The sequence below is a fragment of the Vidua chalybeata genome, chromosome 13, assembly GCF_026979565.1.
Source record: "Vidua chalybeata isolate OUT-0048 chromosome 13, bVidCha1 merged haplotype, whole genome shotgun sequence".
In the NCBI taxonomy this organism is placed as follows: domain Eukaryota; kingdom Metazoa; phylum Chordata; class Aves; order Passeriformes; family Viduidae; genus Vidua; species Vidua chalybeata.
In genome coordinates, this window is record NC_071542.1 from 20,256,079 (window position 1) to 20,282,755 (window position 26,677).

General features: G+C 58.8%; 3 protein-coding genes across 5 annotated transcripts in view; 2 read left to right on the forward strand and 1 right to left on the reverse strand.

Moving 5' to 3' along the window:
• Positions 1-15,277, forward strand: part of ADAMTS7 (ADAM metallopeptidase with thrombospondin type 1 motif 7) — a 35,795-nt gene extending 20,518 nt beyond the window's left edge. Inside the window, exons 19-24 of the mRNA XM_053954989.1 lie at positions 1,285-3,330; positions 4,502-4,654; positions 5,784-5,957; positions 6,840-6,986; positions 7,568-7,727; positions 13,752-15,277. Of these exons, the coding sequence (XP_053810964.1) occupies positions 1,285-3,330; positions 4,502-4,654; positions 5,784-5,957; positions 6,840-6,986; positions 7,568-7,727; positions 13,752-13,924 (2,853 nt within the window). The 3' untranslated portion in view covers positions 13,925-15,277. The remainder of the gene's footprint in view (positions 1-1,284; positions 3,331-4,501; positions 4,655-5,783; positions 5,958-6,839; positions 6,987-7,567; positions 7,728-13,751) is intronic.
• A 4,388-nt stretch (positions 15,278-19,665) lies between these two features.
• Positions 19,666-22,294, reverse strand: CIAO2A (cytosolic iron-sulfur assembly component 2A). 2 transcript variants are annotated; one of them, XM_053955193.1, is made up of 5 exons: positions 22,128-22,294; positions 21,696-21,860; positions 21,136-21,185; positions 20,794-20,839; positions 19,666-20,121 (listed from the first exon to the last, which is right to left on the reverse strand). In XM_053955193.1, the coding sequence occupies exons 1-5, from the start codon at positions 22,249-22,251 to the stop codon at positions 20,024-20,026; spliced, it is 483 nt and encodes a 160-aa protein (XP_053811168.1). In that variant the 5' UTR covers positions 22,252-22,294; the 3' UTR covers positions 19,666-20,023. The 2 variants fall into 2 exon arrangements, with proteins under 2 accessions (XP_053811168.1, XP_053811167.1); XM_053955192.1 differs by having other exon boundaries at positions 19,666-20,165.
• A 1,506-nt stretch (positions 22,295-23,800) lies between these two features.
• Positions 23,801-26,677, forward strand: part of SPG11 (SPG11 vesicle trafficking associated, spatacsin) — a 31,237-nt gene continuing 28,360 nt past the window's right edge. The window contains exons 1-3 of one of the 2 annotated variants that reach the window (XM_053955265.1): positions 23,801-24,050; positions 25,092-25,276; positions 26,027-26,254. In XM_053955265.1, the coding sequence (XP_053811240.1) occupies positions 23,851-24,050; positions 25,092-25,276; positions 26,027-26,254 (613 nt within the window). In that variant the 5' untranslated portion in view covers positions 23,801-23,850. The remainder of the gene's footprint in view (positions 24,051-25,091; positions 25,277-26,026; positions 26,255-26,677) is intronic. The other variant, XM_053955263.1, reaches the window with a different exon arrangement.

Sequence of the window (26,677 nt, forward strand, 5' to 3'; positions counted from 1 at the left end):
CACAAAAGCCACAATTAAGGGCTGAGAAAGATGGATGCAATGATTTAAAGGCAAAATTACAGCTTGTTGGTGGGTCAGTGCTGGGCAGGGCAGCCCCAGCCCTCCCAGCTGGCCTCTGTGGTGTTGGCACCAGTGGACGTGCGAGCCCTGGAGAAATGTGTTTGGGATTTTGAGGTTCTGCAATTTTTCTGTCCTTTAATTTAAAGGGAGAGCCCTCCTTCTTTTCCATTCCCGCCACCACCATAATTAGGGGGATTGGAGGGGCTTGGAAGCTCCCCAGAGCCGTGGTCCTTCTGTCAGCAGTGCCAGCAGGGTGGGGCAGCTCTGCAGGGCCCAGGCAGGAGCAGTGTGCCCACCTGGCCCTGCCAGAGGGGCTCTCTGGGGTTTGGGTGGCCCACGGCTGCTTCAGCACCGGGGCTCGGTGCCTCAGGAGGACCCCGGGGCACCGCACGTGCAGCTTTGGGGAGTTTCCAAAGAAGCTGATGGGGTCAGAAGGCTGGTTTGCTGTTCTTCAGGGGAGCAGCTCCTTGCAGCCCTCTGGCAGGTGTTGGTGTGTGCTAATGTTTGATTCCAGCTCTGGAAACGCCTGGTGGTGGCCACGTGGTGTTACCAGAGAAGCCTGGAATGCTCTGGGGTGGAAGGGACCTGAAAGCTCGCCTGGTTCTACCCCCTGCCATGGGCAGGGACACCTTTCACAAGTCTGCGTTGCTCCAAGCCCCAAATGCAGCAGAAAATGCTGCTGATCTCCCTTCCAGCTTCTCAGCCTCTTTTGTGCTGACCCATCTCAAAGAGCCCATTATGGGGGATGGTGTGTCCCCAGCAAAGCTCCTTCCTGACCTTTGCTTTTTCCCCACTCGGACAACACCCATGTTGTTATTCCCTGCTTCAAAGAAAGCTCTTCTAGAAGAAGAGATGCAATTCATGGCAATAGGTCACAGGAAAGGCCTATTAGCTCATCTCACCCCTGCCCTTCCCAGCCTCCATCTCCCGGGAAAACTGTTTCTGCCTGGAGAGCAGGCCAAGGATCACCCTGAGCAAAGTCCCCACAGCTCCAGCCCTGCCCTGGCACCGTCTCCAACGTGGGCAGCCCCAGAGGGGATTTGGGCAGCAATGCTCTGCTCACCAGGGTGGGCAGCACCCCGCGGGTGGGACTGGCACAGGAGCTGGGGAGGTGGGAGGTGGCGGAGTGACCCGGAGCCCTGTGCCCAAAGCCCTCACGGAGGGAGCACTGGCACCACTCCCAGCCTTGCCCCACAGACCTGTCCCTCTCTCTTCCCTTCCCAGTGCTCCGTGACCTGTGGGAACGGGACCCAGCGGCGCCCAGTCCACTGCAGCAGCAGCAGCAGCAGCGGGGCCCCGTGTGAGCCTGCCCAGAGACCCAGCCCCGAGAGGGTTTGCTCCTTGCCACAGTGCCACCAGAAATGGGACACCACCGACTGGTCCGGCAGCGGCTCCTCCAGCAGGGAGATATTTAATGAAATCCATTACATGCCCAGCAACCGCATTCCTAAATTTAACCCCTTGGTCCCAAACATCCCGGAGTCCAACGATGTCAATGTCATCACCGAGGAGGACTTCTCAGCCAGGAAAGGAAATGTCTTTGTTGATGATTTTTACTACGATTACAACTTTATCAACTTCCACGAGGATCTGTCTTACTATCCCTTCACGGAGAAGGAGACCAAAGGCGAGGAGCCAAAGGCAGAGCCGAGCCCTGATGGCACGGGGGGGCCCTGGGAGCTGCCCACCGAGGCCCTGCTCACCACCGAGCTGGGAGGAGAGAGCCAGGAGCAGCCAGGCACCGAGGAGGAGCACACTTCTGCTCCCGTGCGTGGGCGAGACACAGAGCCCGGGGATCTGGCCACGAGTGACCTCCTGAGCATGGTCCCCGAGGATGGGGGATCAGCCACTCCCAGATACACCACCCCTGGCTTTTTGGGTGAGGAGGAGGAGGAGGAGGATGCAGTGCCTGTGCCCCGCTCTCTGCCCAGCCAGAGCTCCGTGAGCCAGAGCTCTGCAAACCACCCGCGCTGGGCTGAGCCCCACGGAGCTGTGCCCACCAGCAGCAGCCTTGGGCAGGGTGCCCCCGCTCCCGGGGGTGCCCAGGCAGCCGATGTGGGCTGGGGCAGTGCCGGGCTGGATGTGTCCCAGGGGCCAGCAGCACGGGGCAGCGGGGGCCCTGCGAGCACCCAGGGACACGGCACGGCCCCGTCCGCAGGGAGAGGCCACGGGGACTCCGGGGAGATGGCCCTGGCCACCACCAGTGACACCAATGGTGCGGCCCCAGAGCCCAGCGAGCAGCACGGGTGGGCAGGAATGCCAGAGGGGATGCTGGCCACGCGGGCAGGAGGGCAATCCCGTGGGATGGAGAGGGCAGATCTTGCCTTGCCCACCCTGCAGGCCCCCGGCCCGGAGGTGGCAGGGAGTGCTGGCAGCCCCCACCCTGCCGTGAGTCCCCCTCCTGCGGGTGCTGATGGGGCTCCTGTGGGACAGGGAGGGCACCAGCCAGAGCTCCACACCCCCACAGCCCCCACCTCAACCCCCTCGGTGGCCACGACCGCCCCTCCAGCGTCCTTGTCCCCTGCCGTGCCCGGGCCAGCCACCCAGCTCACCTCCAGTGGCCTCAGCCAGCAGGATGCCCTGGTCCCAGCCGTGCCCACAGCCCCAGCTCGTGGCCCACCTGCCCACACAGCAGGGTCCCCCCTGGAATGGGGGACAAAGGGGGTGGCCCAGCACCCGGATCTGGCATCGCCCCACACCGAGCTGACCTCCCATGGGACCCCACTCAGCGTCCCTGCACCGAGGGACCCCTCACCGTGGGCACCCCCAGGGACATCAACGAGGGAGCCCTCACCGTGGGCACCCCCAGGGACATCAACAAAGGACCCCTCACCATGGGGACACCCAGGGACATTAACAAAGGAGCCTTCACCGTTGGGACACCCAGGGACATCAGCAAGGGACCCCTCACCGTGGGCACCCCCAGGGACATCAACGAGGGACCCCTCACCGTGGGGACACCCAGGGACATCAACGAGGGACCCCTCACCGTGGGCACCCCCAGGGACATCAATGAGGGACCCCTCACCGTGGGCACCCCCAGGGACATCAACAAAGGAGCCCTCACCGTGGGCACCCCCAGGGACACCTGCCTCCAGTGACGGGGGGCAGGAATTGTCCCAGCCCACCCCTTTGCCCCCCCTGCTCTGGGAGAAGAGGCTGCAGGAGGAGGAGGAGGAGGAGGAGGAGGAGGAGGAGGCTCTGCCTCCACCGTCGCCCACCACAGCAGCCGCTGCCAAGCCCAGCTGGGAGGTCGGGAACTGGAGTGAGGTACGTGGCGAGTCCCATTAAAAGTGACGTGGCCAGTGTGGATGTGAGACCTGTGCCTGTCCTGGCTGGCTCTGGCAGCAGTCAGGGCCTGGGGTCATTAGTGCTAATTAGCAAACAACTGGCAAGCAAAAGCTGAAGGCACCCCCAGCCCCACGCTGCTGCCCCATTTCCCCCGTGCTGCGGGCAGCCGTGGCCGTGAGGATCCTCCTGGGAGCAAACACTGAGCTGCGAGAGGAAGGGTTGGTCCCACCCAGAGCAGAAACCCTGGAACGGGCTGTGGAGGAGCGTGTTCCTCCTCCTTCCCTCCCTCAGTGCTGCCTGGCGTGGGATTGCTTAGAGGGGAAAGGTGCTGTGCCCACATCATCCCACAGCCCAGTTCACCCAGCACCTCCCAGTGCCCGTGGGCGAGGCAGAGCTGAGTGCCCAGGGACCTTCCTGCTGGGCCAGCGCGGCTGGGCTGGGCTGGGGGTGTGGGCAGGGGCACCAGCAGCTGCCTGTCACAGAGCTGGGGCAGGTTTTGGGGTGCACAGCAGCCACTCCCTGTGTTACAGAGCTGGGGCAGGTTTTGGGGTGCCCTGCAGCCGCTCCCTGTGTTACAGAGCTGGGATCAGGTTTTGGGGTGCCCTGCAGCCGCTCCCTGTTACAGAGCTGGGGCAGGTTTTGGGGTGCACACCAGCTGCTCCCTGTTACAGAGCTGGGGCAGGTTTTGGGGTGCCCTGCAGCCGCTCCCTGTGTTACAGAGCTGGGGCAGGTTTTGGGGTGCACAGCAGCCGCTCCCTGTGTTACAGAGCTGGGATCAGGTTTTGGGGTGCACACCAGCTGCTCCCTGTTACAGAGCTGGGGCAGGTTTTGGGGTGCACAGCAGCCGCTCCCTGTTACAGAGCTGGGGCAGGTTTTGGGGTGCACACCAGCTGCTCCCTGTTACAGAGCTGGGGCAGGTTTTGGGGTGCCCTGCAGCCGCTCCCTGTGTTACAAAGCTGGGATCAGGTTTTGGGGTGCCCTGCAGCCGCTCCCCGTGTTACAAAGCTGGGATCAGGTTTTGGGGTTCCCTGCAGCCGCTCCCTGTGTTACAGAGCTGGGATCAGGTTTTGGGGTGCCCTGCAGCCGCTCCCTGTGTTACAAAGCTGGGATCAGGTTTTGGGGTGCCCTGCAGCCGCTCCCTGTGTTGCAGTGCTCGGCCACGTGCGGCCTGGGCGCGGTGTGGAGGCCGGTGCGCTGCAGCAGCGGCAGTGACAGCGGCTGTCCCGCGGCCGACCGGCCCGTGCCCGCCCGGAGGTGCTCCCTGAGACCCTGCTCGGCCTGGCGCGTGGGCAACTGGAGCAAGGTACGGGGCCGTGCGGGGAGGGAGGGTCCCCAAAACCCGCGGGGAGAGGTGTGGGGTCACACCTGCCCCGTGGCTCGCATAGGTAAAGGTTTGCACTTGCCACGGGGTTTAAACGGCTCATCCCGCAGTATTTCCATTTTCCCTGCTCTTGGGCTGGTAGAAAAGTCAGGAATTTGTAGAAGCTAAACAAAATGATTTGATGAAAGGCCAGGTAGGGTGTAGCGGGTGTCATCCCGTGGCAGGGGCTTGGAACAAGGTGCTCTTCAAGGTCCACTGCAAACCATTCTGTGGTTCTGTGATTTGTCACATGTTGTGGCCACTGTGCCCTGCCAGGGGCTGATGGAGCTGGGATGGGTGAATTCAGTACGGCTGGTGGTGGGGAGCACTCCCTGCTCTGGGTGGTCGCTGTTCCTTGGGATCATCGGTTCTTTAAGGCACAGAGACTGCTCTTGTTCCAGCTGGAAACCAGCTGCTTTCAGAGGGGTGCTAGTGACAGATGAGCTGCACAGACTGTGCTCTGCCTTGGCCTAGAGCCAGAGGGGAAAGGAGGTGGGGTGGCAGCTGAACCCAGCCCAGGGCACAGCGTGTCCCTGGGGTCACCTCCCGTCCCCACAGGGACCCCCCTGCCTGGCTGTGTGTCCTTCCCCTCTGTGGCTGTGTGTCCCTCCCCTCTGTGGCTGTGTGTCCTTCCCCTCTGTGGCTGTGTGTCCATCCCCACTGTGTCTCTGTGTCCGTCCCCACTGTGTCTCTGTGTCCCCACTGTGTCTCTGTGTCCATCCCCACTGTGTCTCTGTCTGTCCCCACTGTGTCTCTCTGTCCATCCCCACTGTGTCTCTGTGTCCATCCCCACTGTGTCTCTGTGTCCCCACTGTGTCTCTGTGTCCCCACTGTGTCTCTCTGTCCATCCCCACTGTGTCTCTCTGTCCATCCCCACTGTGTCTCTGTGTCTGTCCCCACTGTGTCTCTCTGTCCATCCCCACTGTGTCTCTGTGTCTGTCCCCACTGTGTCTCTGTGTCCCCACTGTGTCTCTCTGTCCATCCCCACTGTGTCTCCGTGTCTGTCCCCACTGTGTCTCTGTGTCCCCACTGTGTCTCTGTGTCCCCACTGTGTCTCTGTGTCCCTCCGCAGTGCTCCAGGAGCTGTGGTGGGGGCACGAAGGTGCGGGACGTTCACTGTGTTGACACCAGGGACCAGCGGCTGCTGCGGCCGTTCCACTGCCAGGCCGGGCTGTCCCAGCCCCCGGCACAGCTGCCGTGCCGCAGCGCGCCGTGCCTGGCCTGGTACACGTCCTCCTGGAGAGAGGTACTGTTGTGACAGCAGGTGAACAAGTGGGGAGAAATGATGATGGCTGAATGATTTCTGTATTAGAACTCTGCTAGAACACATTAATTTACTATTTAAAGGAGATACTAACACTACAAACCTACTTTTCTAACTCCCATCTCTAACTCACTCACAACTGGTGCCCCTCTCTGAGAGCCCAGCCACAGGTGGGTTGGATTGGATTGGATTGGATTGGATTGGATTGGATTGGATTGGATTGGGTTGGATTGGATTGGGTTGGATTGGATTGGATTGGATTGGATTGGATTGGATTGGATTGGATTGGGTTGGGTTGGCCACCAGCCCCAAACAATCCTCACCAGAACCCAACCAAGCAATCACCCCAGGGAAACAATTCTCCAAACACATTCCACATGGGAAAAACAAGGAGCAGGAAGAGAAATTGTTTTCTCTTTCTTCTTTCTGTGCTCCTCTATGAACAATCCTGAGAGAGGGAAGGATGTGCCTACCAAAAGGTACGGGCTGGCCTGGGCACAGCTCGCCCACCCCTGCCAGGGCAGGGACACCTGCTGCTATCCCAGGTGGCTCCAAGCCCCAGTGTCCAACCTGGCCTGGGACACTGCCAGGGATCCAGGGGCAGCCACAGCTGCACTGGGAATTCCATCCCAGCTCCTTCCAACCCTCCCAAGGAACAATTCCTAATTCCCAGTATCCCATCCATCCCTGCCCTCTGGCACTGGGAGCCATTCCCTGTGTGCTGTCCCTCCATCCCTTGTCCCCAGTCCCTCTCCAGCTCTCCTGGAGCCCCTTCAGGCCCTGGAATGGCTCTGAGCTCTCCCTGGAGCCTTCTCCCAGCCCAGCTCTCCGCAGCCCTGAGCCCACGCCGGGTTTGTCCCGCAGTGCTCGGAGCCGTGCGGCGGCGGGGAGCAGGCCCGGCTGGTGACGTGCCCGGAGCCGGGGCGCTGCGAGGAGACCCTGAGGCCCAACAGCACCCGGCCCTGCAACAGCCAGCCCTGCACCACCTGGGTGGTGGGCTCCTGGGGACAGGTGAGCGGGGCTGCTCCCCTGCACGGGGACATGCAGGGGATGGGGACACGCAGGGGATGGGGAGCTGCAGGGGATGGGGAGCTGCAGGGGATGGGGAGCTGCAGAGGATTGGGAGCTGCAGGTGATGGGGAGCTGCAGGGGATGGGGACATGCAGGGGATGGGGACATGCAGGAGGTGGGGACATGCAGGGGATGGGGACATGCAGGAGGTGGGGACATGCAGGGGATGGGGACATGCAGAGGATGGGGAGCTGCAGGGGATGGGGACATGCAGGGGATGGGGACACGCAGGGGATGGGGACACGCAGGAGATGGGGACATGCAGGAGATAGGGACACGCAGGGGATGGGGACATGCAGGAGATGGGGACATGCAGGGGATGGGGACATGCAGGGGATGGGGACATGCAGGGGATGGGGACATGCAGGGGATGGGGACATGCAGGGGATGGGGACATGCAGGGGATGGGGAGCTGCAGGGGATGGGGACATGCAGGGGATGGGGACATGCAGGGGATGGGGACATGCAGGGGATGGGCAGCTCTGGGGGCTGTCCCCAGCCTGAGCCCCAGCTCCCCGCAGTGCTCGGCTCCCTGCGGAGGGGGCATCCAGCGGCGCCAGGTGAAGTGCATCGACACCAGGACGGGGGTGGCCGAGGAGGACAGCAGCCTGTGTGACCACGAGCCGTGGCCAGAGAGCACCCAGAAGTGCAACCCCCAGGAGTGCGACAGCTCCGAGCCAGGTGAGCAGCAGGCAAAGCCAGTCTGGAGGATGGCGTGGGGGGATGGAGCCAGCGTTTCCTACGTGGGTTGTGTAAGGCTGACTTGGCTGCTTGATGATTAAGTGGGAATGTTGTAACTGTCTGCAAATGTCCAGAGCCTCCGTCCCTCAAGGGCCAAGCGGGGTTTTGCTGGCACAGACGTGAGCTGGGATGTGCTTGTTGGGGTCAGCGGTGTCACCCAGCACAGGGACACCTGAGGGACCCCATCCAGAGGCAACAGGGCAGTCAGGAAAAGGGGAATACTCAGTGATGGAGCTCTCAGGAAGCTGCTTAGTGGTAAAGTCCCGGAACACAAGGCTTGTGAAACAAGCTGGGCCCAGCATCGGAAGATGGAATGAAGGAGCAGTTCCCCAGCATCTTCAGGTGTGTCTGAGCAGGTGCTCCAGGGAGCCAGCCTCGTGTCAACCTGTTTGTCATTTACCTGCCCCAGCTGCAGCCACAGTGCTTGGCCACACCACGGGCTCTCACTTGGCTTCTTCTCCCTCTTCCACTCTCAGGGATACATCCCAAGCACCAGGCAGTTCCCTGGGAGACAGAAATCTGGGGACTGCGAGAGTTAACAGCCCTTACAGGAAAGCAGTATAATGAGAGATTAGATGTCACTGATATCAGGCGTGTCAGTCGCTTATCAGCTTTATCTCTTTCACGTGTCTGTGCAAAAGAAAAGCTCTTTGGCTGCCCAGAAAGTATTGTTGGACCTGCAGGAGGTTTACTGGACAAAGGGAGGGCTGAGAGATGGGGCAGGGAGGCAGCAGTAGCTGGTGCCTGGGGTGGAGGAGCTGGATTCGTGGCTGCTCCACACATCCCTGAGGTCCCCTCTGCAGCCTGGGACACCCATTCCACCATTCCAGCTCTTTTTTTTTTATCCCGTGCCCAGCGTGTTCCTCCCAACACCAATTCCAGAGCAGGCAGGAGCGTTGCCTTTGGTTAACTGGGATTTGGGCACTGGCACTGTTGGCCATCAGGGTGTTCTTAGCCATTGATCTGCTCCTTTTTTGGAGCATTTGCAGGGCCGAGGGGCACTCCAGCACTTAGGAAATGATGAGTCAGCCCTGCTCAAGACACGATGTGCGGTTCCGGCTGTTTTGGTCAGGGGAAAATTTCCGTGCCAGGCTTGGTGATGAGAGCTGTGGAGCCAAGGCTGGAGCAGAATAACCACTGAGATGTGTAGGAAGCACACAAATAAATGGTAGAATCCTGGATCAAAAATGACATAAATGCTCTGGCTGCAGCCCAGGGCAGGAAACGCCTCTTGGAAATACAAACGTTTCCAGCCAAAGCATGAAGGGGAACAAAACTTTCACATGGCAGGAAATCCCAGATGTGTAAATGCACAGGCAAAGGCTCCCAGAAAGACACAAATGTAACTCCAGCCCTTTCCTGTGCTTCAGGGGATCTTTACTGCAGAGGATGGGCTCAGGCTGGAGCGATCCGTGTTTTTGTGAGGAGCACAGGAGCCTCTCTCCCCTCTGGCACGAGGTGCTCCGGTACCAGCAGAACCAGGGCTGGCTCTGTGAGTGGTCATGTCCTCACTGGACACAATAGTGCCAATAACCCCAGCAGGGTTTAAATGTTCAAACCGTTATCAGATGGATTTGGGGCAGAGATGGAACAGATGAAGCACAAGCAAACATCTCACAGCAATCGGCTCCTCAATTAAAGGAGGTCGGGATTAATTAGAACCAGAATCCTGAGCTGTTGCCAGGTTATAAATTAACTGAAGATTCCACCAAGGTTATTTTTGAATGTGGCTGTTGCCTTACAGCTGCAGCCAGCTGTGAGGGTGTCCTTAGATGGCTCCTGGGAGCTTCAGAGCCGTGGGCACCCCAGTGCCTCCGTGTGATGCTCCAGAGGCTGGGGACATTTATCTGGGAATCGTTTATGGTGTCGTGGGAAGGAGCTGAGCCCCAGGTCTGCAGGAGGGCCTGGAGAAGCCTGCAGCAGTTTATGCAGCAGATCAGACAGATTTAAACCAGAAAAGTGGGAATTGCTGTGTGCTGGAGGAGGAATCAGGGGGTGAATGGAGCTGGTCACCCAGCTGGTCACTGCAGGGTGGTGGCTGTGCTGGACACGGCAGACCCTGGTGGGGGTGGCACATCCCTGCCCAGGAGGGAGCAGGGCAGCCCCGGTGCTCATCACGGCCACGCCGTGGAATGGATCAGTTCTCTCGTGCCCATTCCTCTGGATCCCATAGCAGGGAGGTCTCTGAGCTCCCCAAATCTGCCCTGGGCAGGTGATGGGGCCAGTTCTTGGCTCCAGCAGCAAACACTGCTGTTGCACAGGTGTCCCGGCTTGGAGTTCCAAAGGGATGAGGTGCAGGCTCCCCTGGCTGAAGGACAAGTGTGTGTGAGTGGTGCAGCTCCTCTGGGAGCGGGATGGAGCCCAGCCCCCTGTCCCAGGAGCAGCCAGCACAGGGCACCGTGCTGGGAGCAGCAATCCCTGGGCCAAGGAGTGAAGGCTCTGCTCACACGGGCTCAGTCCCAGACACCATCCCTGTCCCACTGCTCCTGTTTGCTGGCTCCTTATCCAGGGCTGGCTGCATTTTGATTAATTGGCGATTAAACGTGGTGCTCCTGCTTGCTCTGAGCAAGGAGATGAAATTGGTCATGGTTCTGCAAGTCGCAGAGCTCGTCCACGAGGGATCCATGTGGGAAATAACTGCAGCAAATCCCAATTTTCTCTGTCATTTGAGCGTGTAAGTCCCTATCCAAGTGGTGAGGCCAGGAGGTGCTGCTGAGCGAGGCATGGAGAGCAATTAATTAACTGCTAATTAGCAGCAGGAGTCAGTGGGAAAGGGATAGTCCAGAAAAGACTCCCTGTTTTGATAAAATGTGGGAGAGAGATGTTGCCTGCAGCAGGGCTGGCACCTGAAAACTGTGGGGTTGGTGGGTTTCTCCCCGTTTCAGTGCCAGCCTGTGCAGGGCAGGCTGGCAGCTGGGGATGCACCCCCTGCACCCCATGCACCCCATGCACCCCATGCACCCCATCAGGCTGATCAGACACCACGGGGAGGCACCTCAGCCCCAGAGCAGGAGCCTGGGATAATTTACTTGTTAAATTCGGCCCTGGCTCCGAGAGCATCCCGAGGGCCAGAGGTCAGCCCCCTAATTCCCTGGATTTGCTAGCTCAGCTCCAAGCTCAACCTTTCCTTGTTTTTACAAAACGTGTTCCAGGAAGTTTGTTTTTCCCAGGAATAAAAGTAAAAGCTTAGGTCTGGCTGGCAGAAGCTTAAATGAAATTTAAAGCGACTTCCACACCGACCTAAAAAAACAGCCCCCAAAAAAGTGGAGGTTTTCAGTCTCTAAAGTGCTGACTTAGCCTGGATTTTTAAAGCTCTGCTTGAAGCTATTTCTTTAGCCTAAAATTTGGCATGGACTTATGGAACGTGTTTCCAAATGAAGTGCAAGTATTATATAAAAAAATGTTAATAGAAAGAAATGGCAGTAAAAGGATTCAATGAAAATGGGGTGGGTTCTGTAGGTCCCTCTCTGAAGAGCTGACAAATTAAGTGCTTATTACAGCTTCCCTTGCCCAAGACCAAATTCCAGGGAGGAATCACAAGCTGAGCCAAGATTTTCAGACCTGAGGCTGACCCCGCACGCATCCACCCTGAGACTGCAGCAGGATCTGGGAAAGGGATGGGAACTCAACCCCTCGACGACTCCCAGTGACTTCACGGAGTTCAGGGAGCGTTGGGAACGTTTGGGGGGGGGGGGGGGATTGTGGGGGTGTCCTGGGCAGGGGCAGGACTTGGACTGGATGATCCCTGTGGGTCCCTTCCGAGCTGGACATTTTTCTGATCCACGAGGTCGTTTGGCTTCGGAGCCCTGGGGTGCTGCCGGGGTCTCCTGTGAGGTCAGCAGAGCCTGCAGCCAAGGGAGGTGGCTCTGCTCCCCCATCCCCGAGCCCATCCCTGCTGTTTCCCCGCAGCGATCCCAGCCTGCGTGGCTGAGGAGGTGCTCAGAGAGCAGTAACCCCCGGCAGGGCGGGCTCAGCGCTGCCTGGGCACGGGGCAGGGACAGGAATTTCCTGATGGGCCCGGGGTGCTGACCCGCGGGAGAGGGAGCAGGAGAGGGCTGAGCCATCGCTCCAAGCCTGGAAAGCAGCGTCCCAGTGCGAGCCTTCACAGCTCTTTCCAAGGAAGGCAGGAGGCAGCTTGGTTGTGATCCATAAACAACTTTCTAGGAAGCTGCGAGTGCTGAATGCCCTGAGGGGCAGAGCATCCCCCAGCAGTGCCCAGGACATTCCCACCCATCCGTGGGCATCCAGGCTGATTGCCACTCCGCTGGGACACCCCTGAGGTGTTTTAGGAGCCCTGCTGAGCCATGCCTGTCCTGCAGCAAATGGCAATGCCTGTACTCCCGTGCTCCAAAGCCACAGTGCAGCAGGGCTGGGGGTTCAGGGGGTGCTTTGTGGAGCCACAGGGATGCTCCCAGGGAATATTATCCTGACAGCCCCGTGGAGCAGAGCACCAGCAAGCACTTCCCTTTTTCCTGTGGCTCCGGCGCTCCCACAGCAGCTCTGGGATGTGCTGCACTCCTGGCCTGGGCTCTGCAGAGATTGCTCATCTGCTCTGCTCACCCAGCAGGGAAAGCCCACTGCTGGTGTCCCAGCAGGCAGGGCTGGAGCGAGCCCCCAGCCTGAGGTGTGGTGTGAGGCTGGGATCCCCTCCATCCCGCTCTGTCAGCGCTGTTGGTCCAGCAGTGCAGTGATAAATTGCTTTTTTGGGGGCACAGGGACACTCCGGCCGGGCACAAAGAGCTGCAGCTGGGGAGGCAGGGAGGAAATACCTCAGCTGAAACAGAAAATACATTTTAGAGCAGTGTAGCGACCTCCTGGCGGCTGGGCTGGGGGAGGGGGCTGTGGCTGAAATCCCAAACCCGGGGAGAAGTCTCTGCTCCGCATCTGCCGCGTCCCTTGCTTCGGCCGGGCTCGGCTGCTCCCGTGGGAATGGGGGCAGCAGCCGTTCCCTGGCACAGCCTTTGTTCCCAGAGGGGACAGGGCGAGGGGCAGTGGTCAGCGAGAGCTCCCCTGGCTCGGTCACGGCGTTGCCCCTGCAGAGAGGTGTCCTGAGAAAGAGGAAATCCCATTTCCCTGCCCCGTTTCTGTCCCCGCTCTGCGCGGCCCTGGTGGAGGGTGCCCGGGGAGAAGCAGTGGGGGGGTTGGCCCCAGAGTGCATCAGCTCTGCCCTTTTGCAGAGAAAAACTGTCATCTGTTTGGATTCCTTGTACACGAGGTAAAACTGGAATCACAGAGTCGTAGATTTGAAGCTTAGGCTCGTTTTTGAGCTGATGTAATTTAAGCGAGTCTGACACCACTGGGTGAGAAGCTGCAGGCTCAGCGAGTTATGTCCTGCTCTGAGATACAGTAGAGAAGGAGGAAATCAAGAATTCAAACAAGGCAGCTCTGTATTCATATAAATCATGTGGGGATGGGTCTGTGCTGCTGGACTGAGCCCAGGTGGGGCCTGGGCTGCCCCTGGAGCAGCCGTTCCCAAAACAAAGCCCGTCCTCAGAGCAACACCAGAGTTGTTTGAGGGCTGCAGGACACCTGCAGGAAGCGAACCAGATGATGCAGGCTCTCAAAATAACCAAAACAATTCAGAGAAAAAGGAATTCTGGCCTTTCCGCCACTCCGCTGGCTCTGGGGGGGGGGTGGGGACTGGCAGGAGGTGACAATCCAGGGGGGTTTGTCCCCTGCACCTCAGCTCTGTGCCCTGGCGGCCTCGCTGCCCTGGGCAGGCGCTTTGGAGCTGCTGGCAGCAGCACAGGTGTGCTTTCTGCTGGGACGGGCGGTGCCCAGGTGGGTGCAGGGGGGCTCTGCCCTGGGGGGAGCTGTGTCCGTGTCTCCCCAGCTTCCACAGAGCCCCGCAGCGGTTTGGGCTGGGAGGGGCCGTAGGGATCGTCTCATTCCCGCATCGGGCGCGCGGTGACCGTGGCGACAGCGGCGCTGACCCCCCCTCCCGTGCTCCTGCCTCCCCTCCAGGTGTCCCCTGCGAGCGCGACCGCCTGACCTTCGCCTTCTGCCAGACGCTGCGGCTGCTGGGCCGGTGCCACCTGCCCACCGTGCGCGCCCAGTGCTGCCGCAGCTGCCGCCAGCACGGGCTGCCGCCAGCGCCCGGCCGCGCCCGCGGCGACCAGCGGCTGTCCCGGAGGTGACAGCGCTGTCCCCGCGGCTGCCGGGCCCTGCAGGACTGGTGCCTCTGCCCCAGCTCTGTAGCTCGTGCCGCTCTCTAACGGTGCTCAGACCATCGCTGGCGCTGCCGGGGCTGGGCTCCCGCTGCTCCCCACGGGCGCTCCGGGGAGTGCTGCCCTGCCCGGGCACGCCAGCGGGGAAGCAGAGGGAAAGGGGAGCTGAAAGCAGCAATAATTTGGGGAGGACCTCTCAGAAATGCTTATGGTGCTATCGTTTGACCTTTGCAGCCTCTCGAAGGTGTTGGCTGGCCAGCACAAACCTTGACTTTTATTATTATTTTTATATCTCTGAGGTGAGCATCCAGCATTCCACCGGCTCTGCTGACCCTTTGGGGTAGGGATTTTTTTTTTTTTTTTTCCTTTAAGGGACTTGAAGCTGGCAACCCATTTCTGTAATTTTCATTAAAATGTTTACGCACTGAAGCTAAATAGATTTAACTTGAGAAGTAGAGGCAGGGCAGAGGAATAAAGTTTCAGCTTCAGCTGGGGCTGTGCAGGGCTCTGTCTCCCCATTGCTGTGTCCCTCTGGAGCAGAGGGCATCACCAGGGACACCGAGGTTTGCAGTCCAGCAGGGCATTCCCATTCCTTTGCGTGCCTTCGGGCAGGAGAGGGAAGCTGCCCTGGCAGGGAGTGGCACATCCCCTCCCTCGTGGGCAGCCAAGTGCTCAGTCCCTGGATTTCTGTATGTGTAGCAGTGTAATGCTTGGTTAAGGTGTTTTTCTGTGGCCTGACAGGCTGAACCCTTTTTTCCCCCCTGCTTATCTAGATTCTCCTCTGTTAAGGTTAGCTGATTTTTAACTAGAATATCCCATTTACTCTGAGGCACAGCCCCTACTGCCTGCTCCCGGAGCGGTGTGGGAACAGATCCCTCCCTGTCTCGGGGAGGGATTCCTGCCAGCTTGGTCTCTGGAGGAGGGCAGGAGCGTTTAGGTAGGAATTCCTTTCCCTATTACTCTTCAGGCTGTGGAGGATGCCCAAAAACTGGGGGACCTTGAGGGGCAATCCTCCCTGCACTGGGCAGAGTCAGGCTGGAGCCCAGCCCGGGCTGCAGCACTCAGCCCAAACGGGGAAATTCCTGTGTGTGATTTGTATGTAAAACACCAGCCACGAGCTCACCATTTGTGCTTTATTCCGTTCCAAGGTGGTGTAAAGTTTTTGTGGTCCGAGAACCTGTGTCCAGTCCTGGTTTCCTTGTCCCCAGCACCATCTGTCCCACAACCTGTCACCCTCCCAGGACTGCAACGGGACGACCCTTGTGTTGGGCTCTCATGGCCACAGCTCACAAAGTGTGTTAAATTAAACAATTACTGAAGGAAGCAGGTGGCTTTCACATTTTCTCCTCCCCGTGGGGAATTCCGAAGGTTTTCAGTTAATTGGAGATGGTTCAGGCACTGGCAGCAGGAAGGAAAGATCAGTTTGCATCTGAAAATCATTCACAGCTGCCCTTTGCAACTGGGATTTGTTGATTAAAACATGAGCCGGGTTGATGGGGTAAATCGGTTCTGCAAATCAATTTATTTGTGGCACAGGATCTGGTGAGCCCCTCCTGCAGTGCCTTTCCACGTGCAGGGTCCCAGCTGTGGCTGGCTGAGGGCACAGGATCATCCCTCCTGTGGGACACCAGGCCATTTGTAGCCACATAACAAGCCAGGCCTCCCACCAGCACAGAAACTGCATTATCAGTGACAATAAACCACATCTGGCTTAAATATCTGCAATATTTTCTTTCAGTGAGACACCTCCAGCGAGTGTCTCTGGAAGGAGGCTCTTCACAAGGGCCTGGCGTGACAGCACAAGGGGGAATGGCTTCCCACAGACAGAGGGCAGGCTTGGATGGGATATAGAAATGCCTTTTTTCTTCTTCTGAGGACTTCTTTTATTGTCTCAACACAAGCAGGATGTTATTCAGACAGAGCTGCTGCAGTGGGGTGAAAGGAGGAAAGGGCTCGCGGATCAAAAGATGTTTGGGATAGGATCGTGGAATGGTTTGGGTGGGAAGGGACCTTAAAGCCCATCCAGTCCCACCCCCCACCAGGAGCTGGATGGGCTTTAAGGTCCCTTCCCCCCCAAGGCACTCCACGATTCTGTGGTCTCCTGGAAGACTCTCTGGGAGAACCTCTTGGCTTCAGATCAGAAGTCAGACCTTTGTGCCTGCCTTGGTCACCTCCAGACATTTCCACGCTGGAGACAGGAAGGAAGAGGAGCTCGTTGGTTGGGAAGCAGCAGCAGCTGCTGGTGGAGGAGCTTGTTTGTGTCTCAGAGCCTCGGGAATGCTGCAAGCGCTTCCGCAGCCCCGGGAGCGCCGGCTCTCCTGGCAGAGCACCTGTGGTCACAGCTCAGACCTCACCAAGAGCTTCTGTCCAGCCCAGGTGACCTCAGCTGGAGGGTTTTAGTTCCCAAGGAGCCAGAGGGGTCACCAGTCCTTCACCATGGACCGGGGAGGGACACGGTCCCAGCCCGGGCAGCGAAGCCAGAGGGACCAGGAGCAGCTCGGCTCCCGCCTGTCCTTTCCAGATATGATAAGAAACGAGTTTATTTCCTCCTGTTCTTAAAACCTCCTTGTGCTGCACAGAAAGGCTTCACAGGCACAGCACAGAGGGGCAGCAAAGCCGGGACAGCAAGGGAAGGATTTGAAAAATGTGACTGGGTTATGTTTTCGTTTGGATTTTAATTGGCAGCTGATCCCTGCCAGCTGCTCCGGGAGGGAACAGCCCCCACCCACCCACCCACCCACCCACCTCGGGGTGCTGCACCCCGGCCACTGCTCCAGCAGCTCATCCCGGGACTGCCCGTTGCAGAGGGACATTCCCGGTGGGAATAAGGCACAGAAAAGGGCAGGAGGGGAGGGAAAGGAGCTGCCCCGCTCCCCGGCTGGTCCCAAGCCCGGTGTGTTTGCTCACCCGGAGCAGCCGGGTTTGGAAATTCAGTGAAGCTCTTCCACGTGTGCTGTGGGAGGGCAGCGCTGCCACCGACCCACAGCCCCGGCCCCTGCCCCGCACCGAGGGGAGGCTCAGCCGGGTCTAAACATTTAGAAATACCCACGCGATAAAAACAGCCCTGTCTCTACCCGCGACTGCTCCGCTGCCATCTGCGGTGAGTAATAGTTACACCCCGAGTAAAGTGTGTGCAAACTCGAGCCCTTTGCACGGCCCTGGGGCAGGGGAGCAGCCCCCGGCCCTCTTCCTCCTCCAGCCTGGAGGTCCGGGATGGAAACGGGATTTCAGACCTGGAAACGCCAGCTGGAACCCCGAGGCTGCTGGGAATCGCTCGGCGCGTCGGGCTCTGGCAAAGGGGCAGCAGGACGGCGCTGGCTCGGCCTGGGGGCAGCGGAGGTGGGGAGGGGTCTCTGCTGTGCTGGGGTTTGAGCCAAGGCAGGGGCTCAGCCTGGGCTCGGGCTGCTCCCTCCTGCTTGGAGGGCGAGCCGATGGGAGGGAAGGTGCCCGCCAGCAGCTGCCCTGGCTGAATCCCCCCAGCTCCGAGGTTTGGGCGTTTGCTGAGCTCTCTGCTCCTCCGCGTCCCTCCCGGGCTGCTCCGAGCCGCTGCAGAGGTGTGAGCCCAGGAGCGCAGCCTCCTGCCGGGCTACCTGCAGGGAGCCCGGCCCCTTCGGCTCGGGGATTCCCGCAGCTCAGTGTTTCACCCGGAGAACAGCACCGAAAGGGCAGAACCTGCACGGCTCAACCCCTGCCCTGTCCGCAGCTCCTCCGGCAAAGCCCCGGGGGGCTCTGCAGCCGCCGGGGCGCAGCTGGTGACGGGCACGGGGCAGCCGGGGGGTCCCCGGGAGGCTCCTCCCGGCGCAGCGGTGCCGTGGGTCGCTGGTGCCCTCTGCAGTTGTCCCTCCCCGCTGTAAACGCAGAGGATTCGTAATCCGAAGGAACAATTTTAGGACTTCTTGCTCCAGGTGAGGGCGGTGGCCCGTGTGTTTCTTCCCGGGCTTGGAGGAGCATCCCGAGTTCCTCCAGCACCCCAAATCCTGCCCGATGGGATCCCCCTGGAGCTGTCCCCGTCCCCCGTTCCCTCCCCGGTGTCTCCTGCTCCCTGGCTGTTCCTCTGTCACCTCAGTGTCCCCAGAGGCCGATGGCAGCAAAGCCTCTGCCCGCCCCGGTCCGTGGGGCAGCAGCTGCGGGGATGGACAAAGATCCCAAACCCAGTAAAAAGGGAAACGCTGGGAAGTGCAGCAGCTCCCGGGAGTCACCCCCAGTGCCCCAGCAACGAGCCACTGCCCGAGGAACTGGGACCATTCCTGCTCCCAGAGGCCTGCTTTTGGGATCTGGCCCCTTTTCCCGAATTGTTGCTCCAGAGGAGAACTTTCACCCTCTGTGCCCCAGCACAAAGCCCTCAGGGCTGAGGAGCCCAGGGCACTGCAGGAACCAGGAGAGTCGCCTTAGGGTCACCATTCCCTGTCCTCCAAGCTTTTGTCAGAGCTGGGAATGCAGTTTGGGTGGTGGCACCGAGCTGTGCAGGGGCAGCAGGCGCAGAGAGCCCCAGGAGCCCACCCAGGGAGAGGAGCAGCTATCTCGTGGCCCCAGGACCCACAGAACCTCCTTGCTGGCAGAGATAGCTCCATTCTGAAAAGAAAATACCAACCCCCCTGCTGGAGGGAAAAAAAAACAAAAAAAAAGCAAATTCCAGGAAAGAAGCCAGCAGATAGTGGCAGCTGAGGCAGCCTGGAGCATTTGGTCCATCCCTGCAGGGTGACCTGCCAGCACTGGGGTGGGACACAGGACGTGTCCCCTGTGCTGTGTCCACACAAAGGAGTTTGAAGTTTAACTGAAGTTTAATTGAAGCTGAGTAACTGGAGTTGAGAAGTGTTTTCTCACAGCTGCACGAACCTGTGGAAAAAGGGGGATTGTTCTCCTCCCCCTGTAATTCATTTTTTCAGCTGATTTGGCGCTTGAGGGGAGGGGCCTTGCGGTGCCACGGAGCACTTCACTGGTGTGCCAAGGGGAACATTCCCTGTTTGTGATGCTGAGTCCATTCCATGCTGCCATGCCCTCAGGGAAGCTCTATGGGGTTTATTAAAACGGCCACAAATCCCTGAAATCCCCACAGATGTTTGCACTGTGCCCCAAGGATCTCTCACCGTGGAACCAAGCCACCAAGCAGGGAGCACTCCAGGGAGGAGCAGCTCCCCAAACCCCTCAGGAGCCACGGCAGCAGATCCTGGACACCTGCCCTGGGAGGAGCAGGAGGAACTGCCTGGTTCCCAGGGAGAGGTAAATCCATGCTCAGACCCAGAGCTGCTGGGGAGGAGCCCTGGGGAACGTCCCCAGTGGGAAAGGTGGGGCAGCTGGAAACGTTCTGGATGCTCCAGGTGAGGTCACTGAGGGAGCAGTGAGGAGGAGCAGGACAGGGGCAGCCAGCAGAAGGAGGGGCTGGGGGATGCTGTCACCTCCCACACTGCAGGAAAGGCAGAAGGAAAAGCCAGGATCAAGTTCTGGTGCGCAGGGAAACTTCACCCTCGGGGTGGTTATAAAGCAAAGCCTCCAGAATCAGAAATGTGTTCACAGGGAAAGGAGCACGAGGATTGAGCAGGAACTGTGTCCCAGCAAAAATCTCCTTGTTCTAGTCCAGTCCCTCAGCTCCACATTCTTTTTCTGAATGAGTTTCAGCTTTAATGTTTATCAACACCAAAGAAGCTGAATGAAATTAATTTCTGTAATAGAAATCTAAACTTGATCCTTAAGAAAAAAAAAAACAAATCAAATTCAGGACCCAAAAAGCAGCACTTCAGTACAAGAATCTGTTTCATTTTTACAGTGCAGTGATTGAAACAATGTAGAAATTCAACTGGCAAAACTGAATTTGTATCACAACTTCTCTCAGAAGGCAATGCAGATGTGTTTTGAATCACAAAATATTCCTCTGGACACCAAAAATTACAAACTTCCAGCACTATACACCGGCCTTTCTTTAGAGACTGATTCCTCATAATTTATATCTATCTTATAAACAATTTCTCTTTAAAAAAAAGAACACATGGAAGATAAAAACAACTCAAGTATTAACGCCAAGGCCTTGGTTATTATTATTTCCTCAGCAGGGCTGTCCCCGGGCTGGGGTCCCTAGTCGGGCTCAGTCACGCACTGCTCCACGATCTCCCGCAGGTTGGGGTTCTCCATGGCTGCTGCCACCCTCTCCTTGTCGTTGATCTGCTTGTTGACTGCAAAACACCCCGGGACAAACAGCCAGGACAGGGCTCAGGAGCTGCCAGGGACACCGGGGGGGCTCAGCAGGAAAGGACATCTCGGGGGGCACTACTGGGCAGGGGGGGAAGGAGGCAGATGCAGGCGCAGTCACAACAAAGCAACCACAGGAAATAATCATTTCTGCCACTTTTCCAGCTCAGGAGAAGGATGGCAGGTGTTCCAGTGGCGTGTCCCAGAATCAGGAGTGTGATTCAGGAATGAGTAGGGCAGGTTCTCAGTTTGCAGCTATCCCATTTTGGCAGGCACGGGACGCTCAGGGCACTGCTGGGACTCCACGGCTGCTGAGGCAGGGCTGGGCAGAACATCCAGGTCCTGCCAGCTTTACTGCAAAAAACCTGCCTGAGAAACGCCCAGTTTTGGAGTGGGGAGTTCAGGACAGTGGGACCAACAGCTGAGGCAGCTCCTCCTGTCAATTACTCAACTTTTGTTACCAACACCTGCCAGGACTGGGGAGGGTTTTGTTAAAAAACCAAACCAGCAAGCAGCAGGTGGTCACAGAGTCACCACAGCCTTGGGAACACCTCTGGGTTTCCAGGCTCTGACAGGGGATCCATTTCTGGGAAGGCAGGGGAGCAGAGGACAGAGCACAAGAGGCTGAAGCTGCAGCATGCACGGGCTCTACTCACTGTCCTCCTCCGTGGAATGTGTGCCCTCAGAAATGTAGATTTCCAGCTGGAGGAGAGATCAGCCGTGTTAGGGGCACCACAGCAGTGGAACACTTTCCCCCTGGAGGAAAACCCTGTCCCCCCCACACAAACACACACAGGGCTGTCACCCCTGCTGCCAGGAGCGAGGAGCCAGCAGCTACAAAACCACAACAGCCACCCAAAAATCAGCTGCAGGGATCCCCAGGCAATTAATGTGCTCTTGAAGTGATTTTGGTCAAGTCTCTAAAGGTCTGTGTTTAATTCAGGGAGGCTGCCATGCGTTCGTGGAATTTAAAACGGGCTTCAAAGCAGGCACTTTACCTTGTGTCTAAAAGGCAAACATCTCTGAAGTTTGATTCTTAAACAAAGGCCTGTTAAAAGAGAACACAACAGAGGTTTTCTGTAAAAGTCAAGGTCTGAGGAGCATTTTCAGAGAACCCATGTTTAACAGTCAGTGTAACTGACAATGTCCTTTTGTACTCTGAGCAGCACAAGCCACAGAGGGAAAGGGGACAAGCAGGAAGGAAGTTGTTTTTTTTTTTTTAAATTTAAGAGCTGACAAGTTGTCAGTTAATAACATTAATGAAGTAACTTGGAGAATGCAAAGAAGGAATTCTGTACCACTTCCCAGCGGAGTTCTGAGAGGTTCTCTTTGAAGAGATTCCCTAACACGACACAAACACATGGGTGTCCCCATTTTGCTGGATTTGGGGTTGTTTTTTTTTTTTGCTCGGTTTGGTTTTTGGTTTGGCTCTCAAGCTGCAATTCCTGGTCAAACCAACACAGCCAGGCAAGAGTGAATCTGCACTGGGACTGATGGCACCCAGCCAGCCTCGAATGAGCCCTGTGCTCTTTGTTTGTGAATATCAAAGGGATCTCACCGATGAGAGTGGCCAAGGAGCAATGAGGTACTGTTGGTGTAAACCTGATGACGACCAGATATTCATCCTCCCCTATCTCCTGCACTTCCACGCAGTTTTCTGTCACCACTTCCAGTTCTTCCAAGGTGTTGGGCTTCTCCGGGTCCCGGATAGTCCGGATTATATCTGCCACAAGCGAGCACAATCAGGAACCCTCCCTGGATTTCACGAAAGGGATTTTCACCAGCACCCCCTCCCCGCCCCTGCTGACGTTGCTGCTCTTTGGAAGCCACACCAAGCGAGCCCAACGAGCCAAGCACGGCCCTGCCCGGCCCCTCGGGGCCCCCTCCCCGCTCTGAGCCCCTCAGGACCCGGCGCGTCCCCCCCGCTCAGCCCCGCCAAGGGCAAAGCGGCACCACGCCCGGGGCTCCCCCCGCGCCCTCCGGCAGTCACCGTAGACCTCGATGGCCCTGTCGTGCTCCATGGCGCGGCTCGGGGGCGCATGGCGGGCGCTACCGGCGGGGCTCCGCCACGCCCGGCCCAGCGCCTGCCACAGCAGCGCCAGCGCCAGCGCCATGGCCGCGCTCCGCCATCGGCCCGCGCCGCGCCGCTTCCGCGTGGGGCGGGGCAGCCAGCGGCCAATGGCCGCCGGGGGCGGGGCCGGGCCCGACCAATGGGCGCGGAGGGATCGGGAACAACGCCCATGCGGGGGCGTGGCCTCGGCTCCTCCGCGGGGCCGCGTCCGGGTGGGGGGACGGGACACGGAGGGACACGGAGGGACACCGGGACAGGGACAGGGACACGGGGACAGGGACAGGGACAGAGACACGGGACACGGAGGGACACGGAGGGACACCGGGACAGGGACACGGGGACAGGGACAGGGACAGGGACACCGGGACAGGGAGAGAGACACGGGACACGGAGGGACACGGAGAGACACGGGGACAGAGAGACCGGGATAGGGAGAGACCGGGACAGGGAGAGAGACACCGGGACAGGGAGAGAGACACGGGACACGGAGGGACACGGAGGGACACCGGGACAGAGGGAGAGAGACACGGGACACGGAGGGACACGGAGGGACACCGGGACAGAGGGAGAGAGAGACAGAGACACCGGGACATGGAGAGAGACACCGGGACACGGAGGGACAGGGAGGGACACGGGGACAGGGACACGGGGACAGGGACAGGGACAGGGACACCGGGACGGCGAGAGAGACACCGGGACACGGAGGGACACCGGGACAGGGACAGAGACACGGGGACAGGGAGAGAGACACGGGACACGGAGGGACACGGAGGGACACGGGGACAGGGACAGGGACACCGGGACAGGGACAGAGACACGGGGACAGGGAGAGAGACACGGGACACGGAGGGACACGGAGAGACACCGGGACAGAGGGAGAGAGAGACAGAGACACCAGGACATGGAGAGAGACACCGGGACACGGAGGGACACGGAGGGACACGGGGACAGGGACAGGGAGGGACACGGGGACAGAGAGACCGGGATAGGGAGAGAGACACCGGGACACGGAGGGACACGGGGACAGGGAGAGAGACACCGGGACACGGAGAGAGACACCGGGACATGGAGGGACACGGGGACAGCCGCGGGACACGGAGAGAGCCCGGGACATGGAAAGGGGACACATAGGGACCCCCGGGACAGCCTCGGGACACGGAGAGACCCCCGGGACAAAGAGTGGGGACACAGAGGGATCCCCCGACACAGGGAGGGAACTCGGTACAGCCCCGGGACACGGAGAGACCCCCGGGACAGCCCCGGGCCACAGAAGGGACCCCGGGACAGTCTTGGCTCCGGGGTGGGGACAGCGAGAAGACCCCGGTACAGCCGAGGGACACAGAGGGGACCCCGGGACAGTCCCTGCCCCAGAGTGGGGACACAGAAATGCCACGGGGCTCCATCTGCAACAGAGATCAGAGAAAAGACACACAGCATTCTACTTAAAGAGAAAGAAAATTCTGCCTAAGTGGCGCGCCGGCGGGGACTACAGCTCCCAGCGCGCATTGCTGCGCCGCGGTGCGCGCTGGGAGTTGTAGTCGCGGCCCGGCGGCGCCCAGCTGACCGGAACGAGGGCCGGCCCCGCCGGGATGGCGGCGGCCCAGGGCGGGCGCGTCGGGCGGCGCTGAGGGCGAGCCGGAGGATGGCGGGGGCCCGGGCGGAGCTGCGAGTGCTCCTGGTGCCCCGCTCGGGGCAGCCGCGGGACGCGGCGCGGGTGCGGCTGAGCAGAGCCCGGCACGCTCTGGGCGCCGTGCTGCTGGCCGGCGGGATCCGCCTGGAGGCGCTGGGCCCGGGCGGGCCCGGGCGGGCCCGGGGCAGCGTCCTGCCGGGAGCCTGGGCTGAGTGAGTGTGGACCGGGGGAGCGGGGGAGCGGGGCCGCAACGGGAGCGCGCCCGGAGCCGCGGCGGGGCCGGGTCACTTCTGTCTGTCCGTCCGGCTGGGTTCTGTCTGTCTGTCCGGCTGGGTTCTGTCTGTCCGTCCGGCTGGGTTCTGTGTGTCTGCCCGTCCGGCTGGGTCACTTCTGTCTGTCCGTCCGGCTGGGTTCTGTCTGTCCGTCCGGCTGGGTCCTGTGTGTCTGCCCGTCCGGCTGGGTGTCTGTCTGTCTGTCCGGCTGGGTCACATCTGTCTGCCCGTCCGGCTGGGTTCTGTCTGTCTGTCCGGCTGGCTCCTGTCTGTCTGTCCGGCTGGGTGTCTGTCTGCCCATCCGTCTGGGTCCTGTCTGTCTGTCCGTCCGGCTGGCTCCTGTCTGTCTGTCCGGCTGGGTGTCTGTCTGTCCGTCTGGCTGGGTTCTGTCTGTCTGTCCGGCTGGCTCCTGTGTGTCTGCCTGGCTGGGTTCTGTCTGTCTGTCCAGCTGGCTCCTGTCTGTCTGTCCGGCTGGCTCCTGTCTGTCTGTCCAGCTGGGTCCTGTCTGTCCGTCCGGCTGGGTGTCTGCCCGTCCGGCTGGGTTCTGTCTGTCCGTCCGGCTGGGTCACATCTATCTGTCTGTCCAGCTGGCTCCTGTCTGTCTGTCCGGCTGGCTCCTGTCTGTCTGTCTGTCTGTCGGCCCAAAAACCAGGGGGAAGTCTGGAAATGGACAGTGTTCTGCTCTCCCTCGCTGGCAGAGCTGGTGCTCTCCTGGAGCAGAGCATCCCTGGGTGGGCAGAGTGGAAAACGCAGGGGATGGAAGCCCTTTGTCCTGGAGAGGAGGAGGAGGAGCTGGGGTTCCCCAGGCTCTGTCCTTCATCCGAGGATGAAGCAGCTCAGTGCTGGGAGGGCCGGGGTGGCAGCAGGGGTTCAGTGCTGGAGGGAAGGTGTTGTCCCTCATCAGTGCACACCCAGAGTGGTCGGCGTGGGAGATGGGCAGAGGGAATAAAGCCATAACCTTCCTGAACGTTCCATCTTCAGCTTCGTGTGGGACAGCTCCGAAGATGATGGTTTGCAACCCAGCAAGACAAAACTCCTGGCTCTTGCTCAAAGCCACGACCTGTTTGTCTATGAATTCAGTGTAGAAGATGGAAAACACAACCCGAATTCCCTGCACAGTTGTGAGGCACAGACGCTTACAAGGCTCCTTGAAGCTAAAAACATTAGTGAGTAAATTTCAGTGTGTGAAATACTGCGGGTCTGGTTCTGCTGCTCCTGGTGGGATGGAGCACTTGGGAATTTCAGCTACCCCCACACTGCCCCAGTGGGCTCAGCAGGAGTCACGGGCTTCAAAAATAACGGGGACATTTCTGTGTTCAAAGGTGACATTGTCAGACTGAAGTGAACTCTTGTAGGGTCATGTTTGGGTGATACAAAGTTAAAAATGAGCTTTAATAAGATATATGCAACCCTGCTCTCTCAAATTTTCACTTTAATATTGGGACTGATGGGAAGAAAAGGGAGACAGCGTTTATCAATAACCTTGCAAAGATTAATTAGACATGTTAACTTGTATTTTATGATTAGCAAACATGGTGTGCAGTTACAATGAGCCTTTGGTGTTTTACATGTTTGTAAAGTATTTTATTTCCCTAAAATATTTTATTTCCAAAGTTTGTAGCTTTTCTTCTCAGTGCTGACTGAAATCCTATTTTGTGCTGATTTTTTTTTAATGTTCTTCATAGTATTGTCCATTGAAAAAGCCACATAAAAAGTTTTGGGGAATCATTCTGTAATTAGTACCCCTGGCACAGAAAGTGAGATTTAAAACCAACCAGCCCAACTCACAATCCCAGCTTCTGATAGGATGGTAACTGGGGGCATTGAATTTGAGCTGTCATTTTCTTGGGATTCCTTTACAAATCAAAAGCCCCAGCTGGCTGTGATCCAGAATTTAATTATCTTTAAATTTACAGATCTGCCTTCAATTTTCTCTGTGAAGATTCTGTCCTTTGGAAGCAACAAGTGCAAACTTCTGCTCAACCAGTTTATCCTTGTGCACCTGACCTTTCCTGAGGAAGACTCGCCCCCAGAGACCTGTGGCTGCTTCCCCCTGGCTCTGCCTCCAGGAGCTGTGGGGAGAATAACAGACTGCCAGTTCTGCAGGGGGATCCTGTTCCTGCTGGACAGTGCTGGCTGGATTTGTATCCTTTGCAGGAGAGCTCGGGGAAGATCATCTGGAAGAGCAAAGTTGCTTTTCTCTGCTGCCAGGGCTGAGCAGGAATTTCTCTACAGGCATTTGAGTGGTGCCTGCAGAGAAGGTTTGGGCAGCCAAAGCCTGGTTATGGTAGGGAAGTGCCACAGCTGTGTGTGCAGGGTTTCCCAGCACCCCACTGCAGATCTGGATTTATGGCTTTCATTGAGGGGGTTGATTCATGGCTCTGTGTGTAACAGGCTGGCTTCTACTGCCAGCTCATGGCTTGATGAAAGCAGAAATGATCTGCAGGCACACAGGGAGCTTGGGAGGCTGGTTTGTGTTGGGATGAGCAGGGGCTCAGGCCTGTCAGCTCCACCAGCTGCTGCCTTTAACCTGTTCCTGGTCACCTCCTCTGGCACATTAAAGCTCA

What these genes read in the sequence shown, in the direction of transcription:
- CIAO2A (XM_053955192.1), bottom strand. Translation starts at nt 22,251, where the DNA reads ATGGCGCTGGCGCTGGCGCTGCTGTGGCAGGCGCTGGGCCGGGCGTGG. An exon ending in CTCCTTGGCCACTCTCATCG is followed by an intron (nt 21,186 to 21,695) that starts GTGAGATCCCTT and finishes CTCTTTTAACAG; the next exon opens with GCCTTTGTTTAAGAATCAAA. An exon ending in ACATTCCACGGAGGAGGACA is followed by an intron (nt 20,166 to 20,793) that starts GTGAGTAGAGCC and finishes TGTCCCTGGCAG; the next exon opens with CTCCTGAGCCCTGTCCTGGC.